This window comes from Somniosus microcephalus, chromosome 34 (genome assembly GCF_052327205.1).
Source record: "Somniosus microcephalus isolate GS21.2 chromosome 34, FLI_Smic_1.0, whole genome shotgun sequence".
Taxonomy (NCBI): domain Eukaryota; kingdom Metazoa; phylum Chordata; class Chondrichthyes; order Squaliformes; family Somniosidae; genus Somniosus; species Somniosus microcephalus.
The window spans coordinates 16,172,718-16,188,232 of NC_141020.1; the positions used below are offsets into that span (position 1 = coordinate 16,172,718).

At 46.6% G+C, this 15,515-nt stretch overlaps 1 protein-coding gene across 2 annotated transcripts in view; it reads left to right on the forward strand.

Moving 5' to 3' along the window:
- The window catches only part of clptm1 (CLPTM1 regulator of GABA type A receptor forward trafficking), a 60,280-nt gene extending 47,671 nt beyond the window's left edge, over window positions 1-12,609 (forward strand). For both annotated transcript variants that reach the window (XM_085973456.1, XM_085973457.1), the window contains exons 12-14: window positions 2,338-2,473; window positions 5,204-5,371; window positions 11,731-12,609. In XM_085973456.1, coding sequence (XP_085829582.1) covers window positions 2,338-2,473; window positions 5,204-5,371; window positions 11,731-11,894 — 468 coding nt within the window. In that variant the 3' untranslated portion in view covers window positions 11,895-12,609. The remainder of the gene's footprint in view (window positions 1-2,337; window positions 2,474-5,203; window positions 5,372-11,730) is intronic.
- Window positions 12,610-15,515: the final 2,906 nt, after the last annotated feature.

Below are 15,515 nucleotides of genomic sequence, written 5' to 3' on the forward strand. Positions count from 1 at the left end.
GAAACTCTGCAGTACCAACCAGCTTGCTGCCATGTGGCGTGGGAAGTGGAAGCCACAGTAATCGGCAGTGTCAGTATCGAAATATATCTAGCGCCTCATCCAGGCAAGTTGAAACTGATGCATCATCTGGACCAGGCGTGCCCGTCGAGAAAGAGACGGGTGCCCTTCAGCATCCCAGGGTGGACCCAGTGTCTCCTGTTATGGCTCCCTCGTGTTCCCTGATTGCAGGAGAGGGGTGAGGTTGTAATCCTGTTTAGACCGGTGGCATTGTCTTGACACTGCAAAGAACTGATTTGAGGCTCTTGACAATTGTGGCCATTTCTGCCTCCGAAGTGAAGAAGTTGGCTTTGGCCTACACCAGTTTACGTCAAAGTAGTTCCAGCAAACTGGGACAGTTTCCAGGGTTTGCTGTTCAATCCTCCCTCTCTACCTCGCCAATAAATCCAATAGTGGATTCAGGAGAAGCTCCCTTCCTCAGAGTGGCGAGTGTTCAACTCGCTACCACGGGGGGGTGGTTGAACCGAAGAGAACCGATGCATTTAAAGGGAAGCTAGATCGGTACATGAAGGAGAAGGGAATAGAAGAATATGTTGATTGGGTGAGGTGAAGTAAATCGAGTGGGAGAAGGCTCGTGCGGAGCATAAACACCGTTACAGCCTGTTTCTGTGCTGTAAATTCTATGTACAGGAAACTCTTTTAACCGGCACCTTAACCGGAAATCTCTGTTAACCGGCAAAATTCGGGAGTAGGTTCTGGTAAGTTTTACTTCATATTAGTGGCAGTTCCTGGATCTGTGGCTGTGTAACTGGGGTTCGTGCACTTGTTGCTAAGCAACAGGGACGCTTGGTCTGTGGCCGGAGTTCCTGCACATGTTGCTAAGCAACAGGGAAGCCTGGATTTGTTGCTGTGTACGGGGCTTTCATACCTTTTAAACTATACCCCTCTGTAATCCGGACTTTTTGATAAACCGGCACCACGCCGGTCCTGTTGGTGCCGGATAATAAGAGTTTCCTGTACTTTTTTTTTTTTTTTCCCCCCCCCCCCCCCCCCCATTTAGTGTTGTAAATGTATCTTGGGAGAATAATAGATCTCCCATTTCCCCAAGATGATTGGATAAGGTGAAGAGTTATTGTAAACAAGCAGCGTAGGTTTTCTATTCATGCTGTGGATTTTCAGTGATGTTCCACGCCAAGAGGGATTTGGCAAATCTCCCGTTCTCCTTTTTGTATCTAAAAGAAAAGAAAAGCCTGGATAGTAAGATTTCCTTTCTTGTGCCCGTTTGTAAAGCTCTTGTCATTTGGGGTTCATAGAACCATTGAATAGTACAGCACAGGAGAAGGCCATTCGGCCCATCGAGTCTGCACCGGTTCTTTCAAAGCGCAATCCAGTTAGTCCCGCTCTTCCCCCAGATCCCTGCAGTTTTTTGTCCAAGTATTTATCCAATTCCCTTTTGAAGGCCACTATTGAATCTATCCTCCGCCCTCTCAGGCAGCGCATTCCAGATCCTAACCACTCGCTGCGTAAAAAAGTTTTCCCACATGTCGCCTCTGGTTCTTTTGCCAATCACCTTAAATCTGTGCCCTCTTATTGATCCTTCAGCCATTGGAAACAGTTTCTCTTTATTTACTCTATCTAAATCCTTCATGATTTTAAACACCTCTATCAAATCTCCTCTTAGCCTTCTAAGATTCAATGCAGATCCACAATCCTTTAAGGTACACCAGTTTTTGTTTTTTTAATTCATTCATGGGATGTGGGCGTCGCTGGCAAGGCCGGCATTTATTGCCCATCCCTAGATGCCCTGGAGAAGGTGGTGGTGAGCTGCCTTCTTGAACCGCTGCAGTCCGTGTGGTGAAGGTACTCCCACAGTGCTGTTAGGGAGGGAGTTCCAGGATTTTGACCCAACGACGATGATCGGTGATATATTTCCGAGTCAGGATGGTGTGTGACTTGGAGGGGAACTTGGAGGTGGTGGTGTTCCCATGCGCCTGCTGCCCTTGTCCTTCTAGGTGGTAGAGGTCGCGGGTTTGGGAGGTGCTGCCGAAGAAGCCTTGGCGAGTTGCTGCAGTGCATCTTGTAGATGGTGCACACTGCAGCCACGGTGCGCTGGTGGTGGAGGGAGTGAATGTTTAAGGGGTGCCAATCAAGCGGGCTGCTTTGTCCTGGACACTGTCGAGCATCTTGAGTGTTGTTGGAGCTGCACTCACCCAGGCAGTTATTGTCACCGATTATAATTGTGCTACAGATAGCTTGCAAAACTGCTCTACCCAAAGGCAGTTAGTTTGTTTGACGAGGTTATTAGATGATTAACAGTGGATACTTTAATGTTCTTTTCAGATGGCTTTTAAATATTTGTCCTGGATTCTGTTCCCACTGTTGGGCTGCTATGCTGTCTATAGCCTATTGTATATGGAGCACAAAAGCTGGTATTCCTGGGTATTGGGTATGCTCTACGGTTTCTTACTGACGTTTGGTGAGTAAAAATGATTTGCAAAAACTTTCTCTCGTAGCTGTAACAGACTGTAGAAAATCTCTGATTTATCTCATTGAAACATAAGGTTCTGAGGGGGATTGACAGGGTAGACGTTGAGAGGTTGTTTTCCCCCTGGCTGGAGAGTCTAGAACCAGGGGGCACAGTCTCAGAATAAGGGGCCGGCCATTGAGGACTGAGATGAGGAGGAATTTCTTCACTCAGAGGGTGGTGAATCTATGGAATTCTGTTCCCCAGAGGGCTGTGAATGCTGAGTCGTTGAGTATATTCAAGACAGAGAGCGATAGATTTTTGGACTCATGGGGAATTGAGAGATATGGGGATCGGGCGGGAAAGTGGAGTTGAGGTTGAAGATCAGCCACGATCTTATTGAATGGCGGAGCAGGCTCGAGGGGCCGTGTGGCCGACTCCTGCTCCTATTTCTTATCATTTAAAACAAGTTTAGCTTGAATTACTGATTTCAACTCCAATCTATCATCCAATCATAATTGGTGAGTTAATGCTACGACTGACGACCAATGCTGAATCCCACATACGGATTATCATTTATTAACCACTTTCCAGTGTTTAATGTTGCGTCTTGAGGGTGGGGGAGGGAAAGAAAGAACTCGGAGGTGTACACACTATATGGAGAGAAGCAGCTTATTTCAATTTGTTTCAGTCGAGTCTTGTGTCACTCAAGTGTTGGAATCTTGTACGGTTTGAATACAAGACTTGAAACGTTATAAAATAAATGGGGTTTTATAGAGAATATTGCTGAGGTAAAGTTGGTAACTTGCGTTGGTAAAGTGCAGCCTAGCATGCAAGTAAGGCGTAAGAATAGGAAGGTCCCAGATTCTGATCCCAGTCTGCATTTCCTGATCGTGATGGGATGTTGAGTGGCCTCACAGGTACCTGGGATAAGGAGGGAAGAATCGGCCAGAGGCCTACACTTGCTGAAAAACCTGTTCCATCTCCAACTTTTTCCAGTTCTGCCGAAGGGTCATCGAGCCGAAACGTTAACTCTGTTTCTCTCTCCACAGATGCTGCCCTGACCTGAGTATTTCCAGCGTTTTCTGTTTTTATTTCAGATTTCCAGCATCCGCAGTATTTTGCTTTTGTCTTGTACCGATTGCTGTCCAGTGACCTATGCTGGGAAGTACACGAGACGCAATCCATGGTATCGGCACTGTTTATAACAGACAGGCATCAATAGCGCTGTGTACAAATCTACATTCATTACTCCCTGTGTAAATGTAGAGCTGAGGCTGGGTCCGGTCTAAGAGCAGCTTGTGGTTTTTGTTTTCACCTTCTATACAACATAAATATGTCAGGAACACCTCGTTTGGAGGATGTGAACAAGACCCAGCTGTGGATTACAGAACCTGGTCATGAGGTTCCAAACTCTTTAAGCCATTAATGTGTCCAGCCATTTTGAAAGGCGTAAAGGTGCATTTAAGAGAAATATGGAGGGGAGGGATAGATCATGAAAGCATGGTGGTCCTGGATGAAACCGAACTGAAAGTGCTGGAGCATTTTACAGACGGTCGCTGAAGAGATTCTGTCAAAAGGCAGCGAGCAGCTTGCTTAATGTATCCGGTTAGTTAATTTGCAATCTGAGCCCAGCTTGGGTTTGGTATGTTGATAAATTCCTGGTGTGCAGCAGCTCTAGGACAGAGAGTCCTGAAGGATATGAGGCCTCTGCAGGAGCAGAGAACAGCCGGACTGCAACTTTTGGTTCGTAGGCTGGGTGGGGCGGGGTGGTGGGGTGAGAGAAGAAGGTTAAGGGAAGATTTAATAGCAGTGTTCAAAATCATGAGTTTTGATAGAGTAAATAAAAAGAAACTGTTTCCAGTGTCAGATGGGTCGGTCACCAGAGGACACAGATTTAAGGTCATTCGCGAAAGAACCAGAGGGGAGATGAGAATTTTTTTTAACGCAGCGAGTTGTTGTGATCTGGAACGCGCTGCCTGAAAGGGCGGTGGAAGCAGATTCAATAGTAACTTTCAAAAGGGAATTGGACAAGTACAGGAAACTCTTTGGTATCCGGCACCAACGGGACCGGCGTGTTGCCGGTTGATCAAAAATTCCGGATGACGGAGAGGGTTATCTACCGAGGCTATTTTTAACAGAGAAATTTTTAAAAATCAAGAAATGTGCAGTATACAGTAATTGGGTACTCGCCTACAGAATGTTGTGTTAAATGGATGGTGGAAGATGCTTGATTAAGTACAGTACTGCCAGTTGAGGGTAATGCAATGCAGTGACTACCAGCAGCGTGGGAGACACACAGTACCCCTGTAAAATGGCGGGTCGGAAGAGACTCCCGGCAGCGCGGGAGAGTCAGACTCCTGTTACAGGGGTATTGAGGTGTTCCGACTTCCGACAGCGCCAAGAAGCCGAGTAGTGGCAGTTTGGAGAACTACCCCCACTGACTAACTCGGCCACCGCGGGAGACTCAGACTCGGTAATATTGCCGGTTATTGAGGTGTTGTTTTCGGCGCGAGAATTTTGCCGGTTAATAGAGAATTCCGGATATTTAGGTGCCGTTTAAACGAGAATTTCCTGTACTTGAAGGGGAAACATTTGCAGGGCTGTGGAGTAAGCGGGTGAGTGGAGCTAATTGGATAAAGATCTGACACAGGCATGCTGGGCCGAATGGCCTCCTTCTGTGCTGTATCATTCTATGATTCTAAAGGTCGTAAATATCTATTTTGTGTTTCCTTCCTCCAGGGTTTATAACGATGACACCACAGCTATTCATTAATTATAAGCTGAAGTCAGTAGCCCATCTCCCGTGGAGGATGCTCACCTACAAAGCATTAAATACCTTTATTGATGATCTCTTTGCATTTGTTATCAAAATGCCAATGATGTACAGAATAGGATGTTTGAGAGATGGTAAGTGGTTGAATTAAAATCTATAAATGAATTCATTGAATAGCCAACCCTTTTACACCCCCCTCCCACCACACAGACTGAGAAGGTGAGAAAGTCTCGTGCTGTCCCAACTAACGGGCATTAATGTCACACCTGGAGTACTGTGTGCAGTTTTGGTCTCCTTACCTAAGAAAGGATATACTTGCCATAGAGGGAGTGCAGCGAAGGTTCACCAGACTGATTCCTGAGATGGCAGGACTGTTGTATGAGGAGAGATTGGGTCGGCTAGGCCTGTATTCACTAGAGTTTAGAAGGATGAGAGGGGATCTCATTGAAACGTATAAAATTCTGACGGGGCGAGACAGACTGGATGCAGGGAGGATGTTTCCCCTGGCTGGGGGGTCTAGAACGAGGGGTCACAGTCTCGGGATATGGGGTAGGACATTTAGGACTGAGATGAGGAGAAATTTCTTCACTCAGAGGGTGGTGAACCTGTGGAATTCTCTACCACAGAAGGCTGTGGAGGCTCAGTCACTGAATATATTTAAGAAGGAGATAGATAGATTTCTAGACACAAAGGCATCAAGGGGTATGGGGAGAGAGCGGGAATATGGTATTGAGATAGAGGATCAGCCATGATCATATTGAATGGCGGAGCAGGCTTGAAGGGCCGAATGGCCGACTCCTGCTCCTATTTTTCTGTGTTTCTAATGCAAGTTTCACTTGTGTGGCATTACTTTCAGTGTGAAGTAAAACACCCCTTGTGATTTATCGGCAGGAGGGTCATAGAATTCCCCGCTCTATGACTAGATGTACAGACTGCTGATGAGCTACCTTTTGGTATTCGAGTGCTGGAGGAGAGAAGTACTTCAGTGATGACATAGTGTCCTTTTAAAATGAGGTTGATCGTGTTGGTGACTCGGGCTTGCGCTGGTTTGCTGAGGAAAAAACAAGGATGCATTTTTGCTTGGGGTGTTCAGACTTTAGAACCTTGCTGTACTAGTACATAGGTCTGGGTACCACGTATTTAAAGGAAGTTCACCAAATTGATTCCTGGGATGAGAGGGTTGTCCTATGAGGAGAGATTGTGTAGAATGGGCCGATACTCTCTGGAGTTTAGAAGAATGAGAGGTGATCTCATTGAAACATACAAGATTCTGAGGGGGGATTGACAGGGTAGATGCTGAGAGGTTGATTCCCCCTGGCTGGAGAGTCTCGAACTAGGGGGCAGAGTCTCAGGATAAGGGGTCGGCCATTTCAGACTGAGATGAGGAGGAATTTCTTCACTCGGAGGGTTGCGAATCTTTGGAATTCTCTACCCCAGAGGGCTGTGGAGGCTCAGTCGTTGAGTATATTCAAGGCTGAGATCGATAGATTTTTGGACTCAGGGAATCAAGGATATGGGGATCGGGCGGGAAAGTGGAGTTGAGGTCGATGATCAGCCATGATCTTATTGAATGGCAGAGCAGGCTCGAGGGGCCGTATGGCCGACTCCTGCTCCTAATTCTTATGACAGTAATTTTAAGGTGGAGGAATTCGAAACTTGGCTCAGAATAACGCACAACATAAATTTTAAAACCACGTCAAATGATATAGGGGCAGATCACATGACAGCACAAGTGACCTTTGCCACCCATTCTGAAAATAATTCTTTCCACCCCTATTTTCAAGCTGATCTTTTATACTTCTCTCGAACTTCCAACTCCCTCTCGTTTGACCCTCCACCCGCCATGACACCTCTGCTGCTGTTGACCTGATTAAACCATTCACTTACCCTCCACCTTCTACCTGCAGAACAGTCACCATCTCCCATTCCCGTTGCTTCCCTCAGTACATCCCGTATCTCGACTCCCTTCAATCTGAAGGATGCAAACTGAAGCATAGCTGGCGCATAACCCGCCTTATTAATCGCTAGACCCAGATCGACCATATCTAGCTTTACTGCGCCTCGCATTCTTCTGCTAAAATCACCTACTATTCCAAAAATATCCTGGGGGTGGAAGGACAACACTAGGCTTCCCTCCATGACTAACCATCTCCTCGAACCCCATTCTGACCACCCCGCCATTTGCCTCCAATACCACTGAGGAAGTCACGGCATATTTTCTGTAGATCTACACTCCTTCCTGCACTCATAGAAACATAGAAGATAGGAGCAGGAGTAGGCCATTCGGCCCCTCGAGCCTGCTCCGTCATTCAATGTGATCATGGCTGATCATCCAAATTCAGTACCCTGTCCCTGCTTTCTCCCCTGATCCCTTTAGCCTTAAGAAATATATCTAACTCCTTCTTGAATATATTTAATGAATTGGCCTCAACTGTCTTCTGTGGTAGCTCTGATGAGGTGGAATCTGTATGGGTAGAATTGAGAAATACTAAGGGGAAAAAAACATTAGTGGGAGTGGTATATAGACCTCCAAACAGTAAGGCGGAGGTTGGGGATGGCATTAAAAGGGAAATTAAAGAAACGTGCAATAAGGGCACAGCAGTCATCATGGGTGACTTTAATCTACATATAGATTGGGCCAACCAAATTAGTAACAATACTGTGGAGGAGGAATTCCTGGAGTGTTTACGGGATGGTTTCCTGGACCAATATGTCGAGGAACCAACCAGAGATCAGGCCATCTTAGACTGGGTATTATGTAACGAGAGAGGATTAATTAGCAATATTGTTGTACGAGGCCCCTTGGGTCGGAGCGATCATAATATGATCGAATTCTTCATTAAGATGGAGAATGAAGTAGTTGACTCAGAGACAAGGGTCCTCAATTTAAATAAAGGAAACTACGATGGTCTGAGGAGCGAGTTGGGTAGGATTGATTGGGGAATGTCACTCAAAGGGTTGACGCTGGAGAGGCAATGGCAAACATTCAAAGACCGAATGGATGAGCTACAGAATTTGTTCATCCCAGTTTGGCATAAAAATAAAACAAAAAAGGTGACTCAACCGTGGCTAACAAGGGAAATTAGGGATAGCATAAGACCCAAGGAGAGGACATATAAATTGGCCATAAAAAGCAATAATCCTGAGGATTGGGAGCAGTTTAGGAGTCAACAAAGGAGGACAAAGGGATTAATTAAGAAAGGGAAAATAGAATATGAGAGTAAGCTAGCAAGGAACATAAAAACTGACTGTAAAAGCTTTTATAGATCTGTGAAGAGAAAAAAATTGGTGAAGTCAAGCGTAGGTCCCTTGCAGTCAGAATCAGGGGAATTTATAATGGGGAACAAGGAAATGGCAGACCAACTAAATACATACTTTGGTTCTGTCTTCACAAAGGAGGACACAAATAACCTCCCAGAGATGCCGGGGAACATAGGGTCTGATGAAAGGGAGGAACTGAAAGAAATCAGTATTTGTAGGGAAATGGTGTTGGGAAAATTGATGGGACTGAAGGCTGATAAATCCCCAGGGCCTGATGGTCTACATCCTAGGGTACTTAAGGAAGTGGCCCTAGAGATAGTAGATGCATTGCTGGTCATCTTCCAGAACTCGATAGACTCTGGAACAGTACCCATGGATTGGAGGGTAGCTAATGTTACCCCACTATTCAAAAAAGGTGGTAGAGAAAAAGCGGGGAATTATAGACCGGTAAGCCTGACATCGGTAGTGGGGAAAATGCTAGAGTCTATTATAAAAGATGTAATAGCAGAGCACTTAGAAAGCAGTGACAGGATCGGACAAAGTCAACATGGATTTACAAAAGGTAAATCATGCTTGACTAATCTACTGGAATTTTTTGAGGATGTAACTGGTAAAATAGATAAGGGAGAACCAGTGGATGTGGTGTATTTGGACTTTAAGGCTTTCGATAAGGTCCCACATAAGAGATTAGCGTGCAAAATTAAGGCACATGGGATTGGGGGCAAGGTATTGACTTGGATAGAGAACTGGTTGGCGGACAGAAAGCAAAGGGTTGGAATAAACGGGTCGTTTTCCGAGTGGCAGGCAGTGACTAGTGGGGTACCGCAAGGATCGGTTCTAGGACCCCAGCTGTTCACAATATATATTAATGATCTGGACGAGGGAATTGGATGTAATCTCTCCAAATTTGCAGACGACACAAAGCTGGGTGGGAGGGTAAGCTGTGAGGAGGATGTCGTGAAACTCCAGTACAATTTGGACAGGTTGGGTGATTGGGCAGAAACATGGCAAATGCACTATAATGTGGATAAATGTGAGGTTATCCACTTTGGTGGCAAAAACAGGAAGGCAGATTATTATTTGAATGGCAATAGATTGGGAGAAGGGGAAGTGCAAAGAGACCTGGGTGTTATTGTGCACCAGTCGCTGAAGGTAAGCATGCAGGTGCAGCAGGCGGTTAAGAAGGCAAATGGTATGTTGGCCTTCGTAGCAAGAGGGTTCGAGTACAGGAACAAGGATGTCTTGCTACAGTTGTACAGGGCCTTGGTGAGGCCGCACCTTGAGTATTGTGTGCAGTTTTGGTCGCCTTACCTGAGGAAGGACGTTCTTGCCATGGAGGGAGTGCAGCGAAGATTCACCAGGCTGATACCTGGGATGGCAGGAATGACGTATGAGGAGAGATTGTGTCGATTGGGCTTATACTCACTGGAGTTTAGAAGATTGAGAGGGGATCTCATCGAAACCTATAAAATTCTGTCAGGCCTGGACAGACTACATGCAGGAAGGATGTTTCTGATGGCCGGGGCGTCCAGAACCAGGGGTCATAGTCTAAGGATAAGGGGTAAGCCATTTAGGACTGAAATGAGGAGGAATTTCTTCACCCAGAGAGTGGTGAACCTGTGGAATTCTCTACCACAGAGGGTGGTGGAGGCCAGTTCATTAAATATATTCAAGAAAAAGTTGGATATATTTCTTGAGGCTAAAGGGATCAAGGGATATGGGGAGTAGGCAGGGACAGGGTACTGAATTTGGATGATCAGCCATGATCTCATTGAATGGCAGAGCAAGCTCAAAGGGCCGAATGGCCTACTCCTGCTCCTATCTTCTATGTTTCTATGTAGAGAATTCCACAGGTTCACCACTCTCTGGGTGAAGAAATTCCTCCTCATCTCTGTCCTAAATGGCCTACCCCTTAGCCTTAGACTGTGACCCCTGGTTCTGGACTTCCCCGCCATCAGGAACATCCTTCCTGCATCTAGTCTGTCTAGTCCTGTTAGAATTTTATAAGTTTCAATGAGATCCCCTCTCATTCTTCGAAACTCTAGCGAGTATAAGCCCAATCGACCCAATCTCTCATACGTCATTCCTGCCATCCCAGGTATCAGTCTGGTGAATCTTCGCTGCACTCCCTCCATGGCAAGAACATCCTTCCTTAGATAAGGCGACCAAAACTGCACACAATACTCAAGGTGCGGTCTCACCAAGGCCCTGTACAACTGCAGCAAGACATCCTTGTTCCTGTACTCGAACCCTCTCGCTACGAAGGCCAACATACCATTTGCCGCCTTAACCGCCTGCTGCACCTGCATGCTTACCTTCAGTAACTGGTGCACAAGGACACCCAGGTCTCATTGCACTTCCCCTTTTCCCAATCTATCGCCGTTCAGATAATCTGCCTTCCTGTTTTTGCCACCAAAGTGGATAACCTCGCATTTATTCACATTGGGCAGATGCATGGCAGATGCAATATAATCACCCAACCTGTCCAAATCATACTGGAGTTTCTCGGCATCCTCCTCACAGCACACACGCCCACCCAGCTTTGTGTCGTCTGCAAACACTCCTTCCTGCACTCTAGTCTTTAAACTCTCTGCACCCTACCAGTGGTGCCAGAGATTTCAGCTGCCTCGGCCTTGCCCTTTGGAACTCCCCACCCGAGACATCTCTACACCTCTGTCCCTCTCTAACTTTCTCAAGTCCCGCATTTGCTCCCAAACCTTCAATCATCCCTCCAAAGCTCTCGTTACTGCTCCTCTTGCAAGCATTCTGTAAAGTGCCGTAGGCATTTTGTACGTTAAATGCAAGTTTGTCATAATGCAAACTGCAGCTTGTTGCATCAGTATGATCTTCCCTGTGAAGTCTTGCATTTCTGTAGCGCCTTTCACAGCCTCAGGACGCCCCAAAGCGCTTTACAGCCAGTGGATCACTTTTGAAGTGTAGTCACTGTCGTAATGTAGGAAACGCGGCAGCCAATTTGCGCACAGCAAGCTCCCATAAACAGCAATGTAATAATGACCAGATAATTTGTTTTTATGGTGTTGCTTGAGGGATGAATATTGCCCAGGACACCGGGGAGAACTCCTCTTCAAATCGCGCCGTGGGATCCTTTATGCCCACCCGAGGGGGCCTCGGTTTAACGGCTCAATCCGAAAGACAGGTCAAATCCCATTGTGGCTTTTTGAGTTTTATCACCGTCCGAAATAAAATGCATTTCTCCTTTCTTTGAAATTAGACGTGGTATTCTTCATCTACTTGTATCAGCGCTGGATCTATCGAGTAGATCTCAGTCGAATGAATGAATTTGGGACAAGCGGAGAAGAGCCCGTGATGTCAAAAGATAATAGTTCCCCGAAAGCTCTAATGGAGAAACCGGAGGAAGAGAAAAAAAATGATTAAATGAAAATCTTTGTATTGTCATGATTTTAACGTTTCACTGACGAGGCAAGAGTGAGACCATGGACTGTAATAATCAACTTCCTGATTTTTGTATTGATATAATCCTGTTGCAGATGAGTGAATTGGAGTCCAGGTTAATGTGCTGTACTGTATTTGTTCTGAAACATATCTGTATTTAAGTATGATAACTTTGTAATCATTGTATTCCATTGTGGAATATTTGGTACATTTAAATTGCTAATAACGTTTAAATTGCAGCCATTTGTCGAAAGGCAGCCTCCGTTCACTTAGGGGTGGGGGGGAAAAGCTTAACAGATTCTAGAAATAAAGATTCTATTCCATTCATCCGAAATTCCGATTCCTGTTTCAATAAACACGCGCGTACGTTCATTTATTAGCTGTGGCACTAATTTTGAAGCACGATATGTTAGACTCGCCAGTGAATATTTGTTAATGGTTTAATCCAATTGCATTAAAAAAGAAGTTTTCGAAAAAGTGTTGGTTCCAAAGCCATGTAATGGCTGCTGCCTCTGACGTCGGAGGGCGTTCCTGTGCAGAATGCCCCATTGTGAATATGGTGTTTATTTCTAACAATAGAATCCATTCAAAAAAAATGTTTGTTGGAAACTACTCTGCCGGTGCTCGCACTTCGATATTTACTTGTGTCCAAATTGCAGCACCGTAATAAACGTAGCGGTTAGTTGATTTAAAAACACTTCCTGCCTCTGGTACTTTTTTCCATCGCCGAAGAGTTTTCTTTGAGACGGCTGCATGGGAGCCGCACGGGATCAGACCCCTTCTCTTCCCCCCCCCCCCCCCCCACCCCCTTCAAGCTTGAGCGTTGGGACCAACCCTCCCTTTCCCACTGCCCCAAGCGAGGGAACCCTCTTCTACTTTCCCTCCCACTGTTCTCCTCCGACTGCGCACAAGACCGACCCGAGAGAGGGACCACCCTCCAGTCTGATTTGGGAAAACGGTCCACTCCACCGCAGCCTGAACGAGGGACCACCGCCCCCATCTCTTACACTCAGCCTGAGCACGGGACCACCCCATTCTGCCCCTGGGATGGGGCAACGTTGGAACAACACATTCTACCCTTTGGCTGTGCTGGGTTCTGGATAACCCTTATCCTTCACTTTTAATACAGGCTTGTGGACTCGCGATAGAGACGTCTGATAATTATATATAAACACATGAATACAACCCACTACATGCAGTGTTTGAGATCAACATCAAATCTACTCGTGAACCAAGAACTCATCGGACATCGTAATCACATTCTCGCAGTAGTCTCATCAAAACTACTTGGAGTTCCTAAAGGGTAGTAGCTTTTATTTGGTTATTTACATAAGGTACACACATTCTGTGCAGTTGTATGAATAGAACTGCGTTTATGTGTTCAACCATAAATGTATTTTGATGCTTTGGCAACATAAGATGTACCTTATCATGCCAATAAAGCGATTTGAATTTGAATTAATGCGTGAGTATTCGTGGTTAATATTTAAGTGCGTTCGTCATCGCACAGATCACTGCCCCTTCGCACATGCTCATTATTGTTTATTCTCCAGACATTCCACACGCATGAATAGCCATGATTGTCCTGCAGAATCTTCACTCCTTTATCGCTTTCAATGTTTACCACAGAGCGGCCTAGTCTTCAGTCTCATTCCTGCTGTTCACCAGATGTTCTGACCTTGGTCCAGCAATTATATACATTCCATTCTCAGCCATCCTACTAACTACTTGGTCCAGTATCTTTGTGTGTCCAGTGTGTGAGTTAATCTAATTTATCCCTTAACCACTGTCAGTTTCTACTTAAATGCCTACATGCTTCTAACTAGCTTACTGATCCTTACACATTTGTTTTTTCATTTGTTCCTGGGATGTGGGTATCGCTGGCAAGGCCAGCATTTATTGCCCATCCCTAATTGCCCTTGAGAAGGTGGTGAGCCGCCTTGAACCGCTGCAGTCCGTGTGGTGAAGGTGCTCCCCACAATGCTGTTAGGGAGTTCTAGGGTTTTGACCCAGTGACTACAAAGGAACGGCCAATATATTTCCAAGTCAGGATGGTGTGTGACTTGGAGGTGGCGGTGTTCCCATGTGCCTGCTGCCCTTGTCCTTCTAGGTGGTAGAGGTCGCGGGTTTGGGAGACGCTGCCGAAGAAGCCTTGGCGAGTTGCTGCAGTGCAACTTGTAGATGGTACACACTGCAGCCACGGTGCACTGGTGGTGGAGGGAGTGTATGTTTAAGGTGGTGGATGGGGTGCCAATCAAGTGGGCTGCTTTGTCCTGGATGGTGTTGAGCATCTTAACTGTTGTTGGAGCTGCACTCATCCAGGCAAGTGGAGAGTATTCCATCACACTCCTGACTTGTACGTTGTAGATGGTGGAAAGGCTTTGGGGAGTCAGGAGGTGAGACACTCGCCACAGAATTCCCAGCCTCTGACCTCTTGTAGCCACAGTATTTATGTGGCTGGTCCAGTTAAGTTTCTGGTGAATGGTGACACCCAGGATGTTGATGAAGGGGGATTCGATGATGGTAATGCTGTTTAATGTCATGGGGAGGTGGTTAGAATCTCTCTTGTTGGAGATAGTCATTGCCTGGCACTTGAGTGGTGCGATGTTACTTGCCACTTATCAGCCCAAGCTTGAATGTCGTCCAGGTCTTGTTGCATTCGGGCATGGACTGCTTCATTATCTGAGGAGTTGCAAATGGAACTGAACACTGTGCAGTCATCAGCGAACATCCCCATTTCTGACCTTAGGATGGAGGGAAGGTCATTGATGAAGCAGCTGAAGATGGTTGGGCCTAGGACACTGCCCTGGGGAACTCCTGCAGCGATGTCCTGGGGCTGAGATGATTGGCCTCCAACAACCACAACCATCTTCCTTTGTGCTAGGTATGACTCCAGCTAATGGAGTGTTTTCCCCCTGATTCCCATTGACTTCAATTTTACTCGGGCTCCTTGATGCCACACTCGGTCAAATGCTGCCTTGATGTCAAGGGCAGTCACTCTCACCTCACCTCTGGAATTCAGCTCTTTTATCCATGTTTGGACCTAGGTTGTAATGAGGTCGGGAGCCGAGTGGTCTTGGCGGAACCCAAACTGAGCATCGGTCAGCAGGTTATTGGTGAGTAAGTGCTGCTTGATAGCACTGTTGATGACACCTTCTATCCCTGTGCTGATGATTGAGAGTAGACTGGTGGGGCGGTAATTGGCAGGATTGGATTTGTCCTGCTTTTTGTGGACAGGACATTCTTGGGCATTTTTCCACATTGTTGGGTAGATGCCAGTGTTGTAGCTGTACTGAAGCAGGCTGGCTTGAGGCGAGGCTAGTTCTGGAGCACAAGTCTTCAGCACCTGCCCCTGGGGTAAGGTTCAGTCTCGTGTTGCCCGTGGGGTGAGGTTCAGTCTCAATATGCCCCCGGGGCAAAGTTCAGTCTTATTCTGCCCCTGGGGTAGAACAGGGTTCTGTCACCTGCCGGCGGCCGGAGTTGGGGCGGGGTGGCAGGCGCGGGGTGGGGGAGTGGGAGGTGCAGGCGGGAACGACCTGATTGGCGCCACTGAGCTGCCGGCAGGACCAGGCCTCACCATGTGGGGCGCCAGGGAGGGAGCAG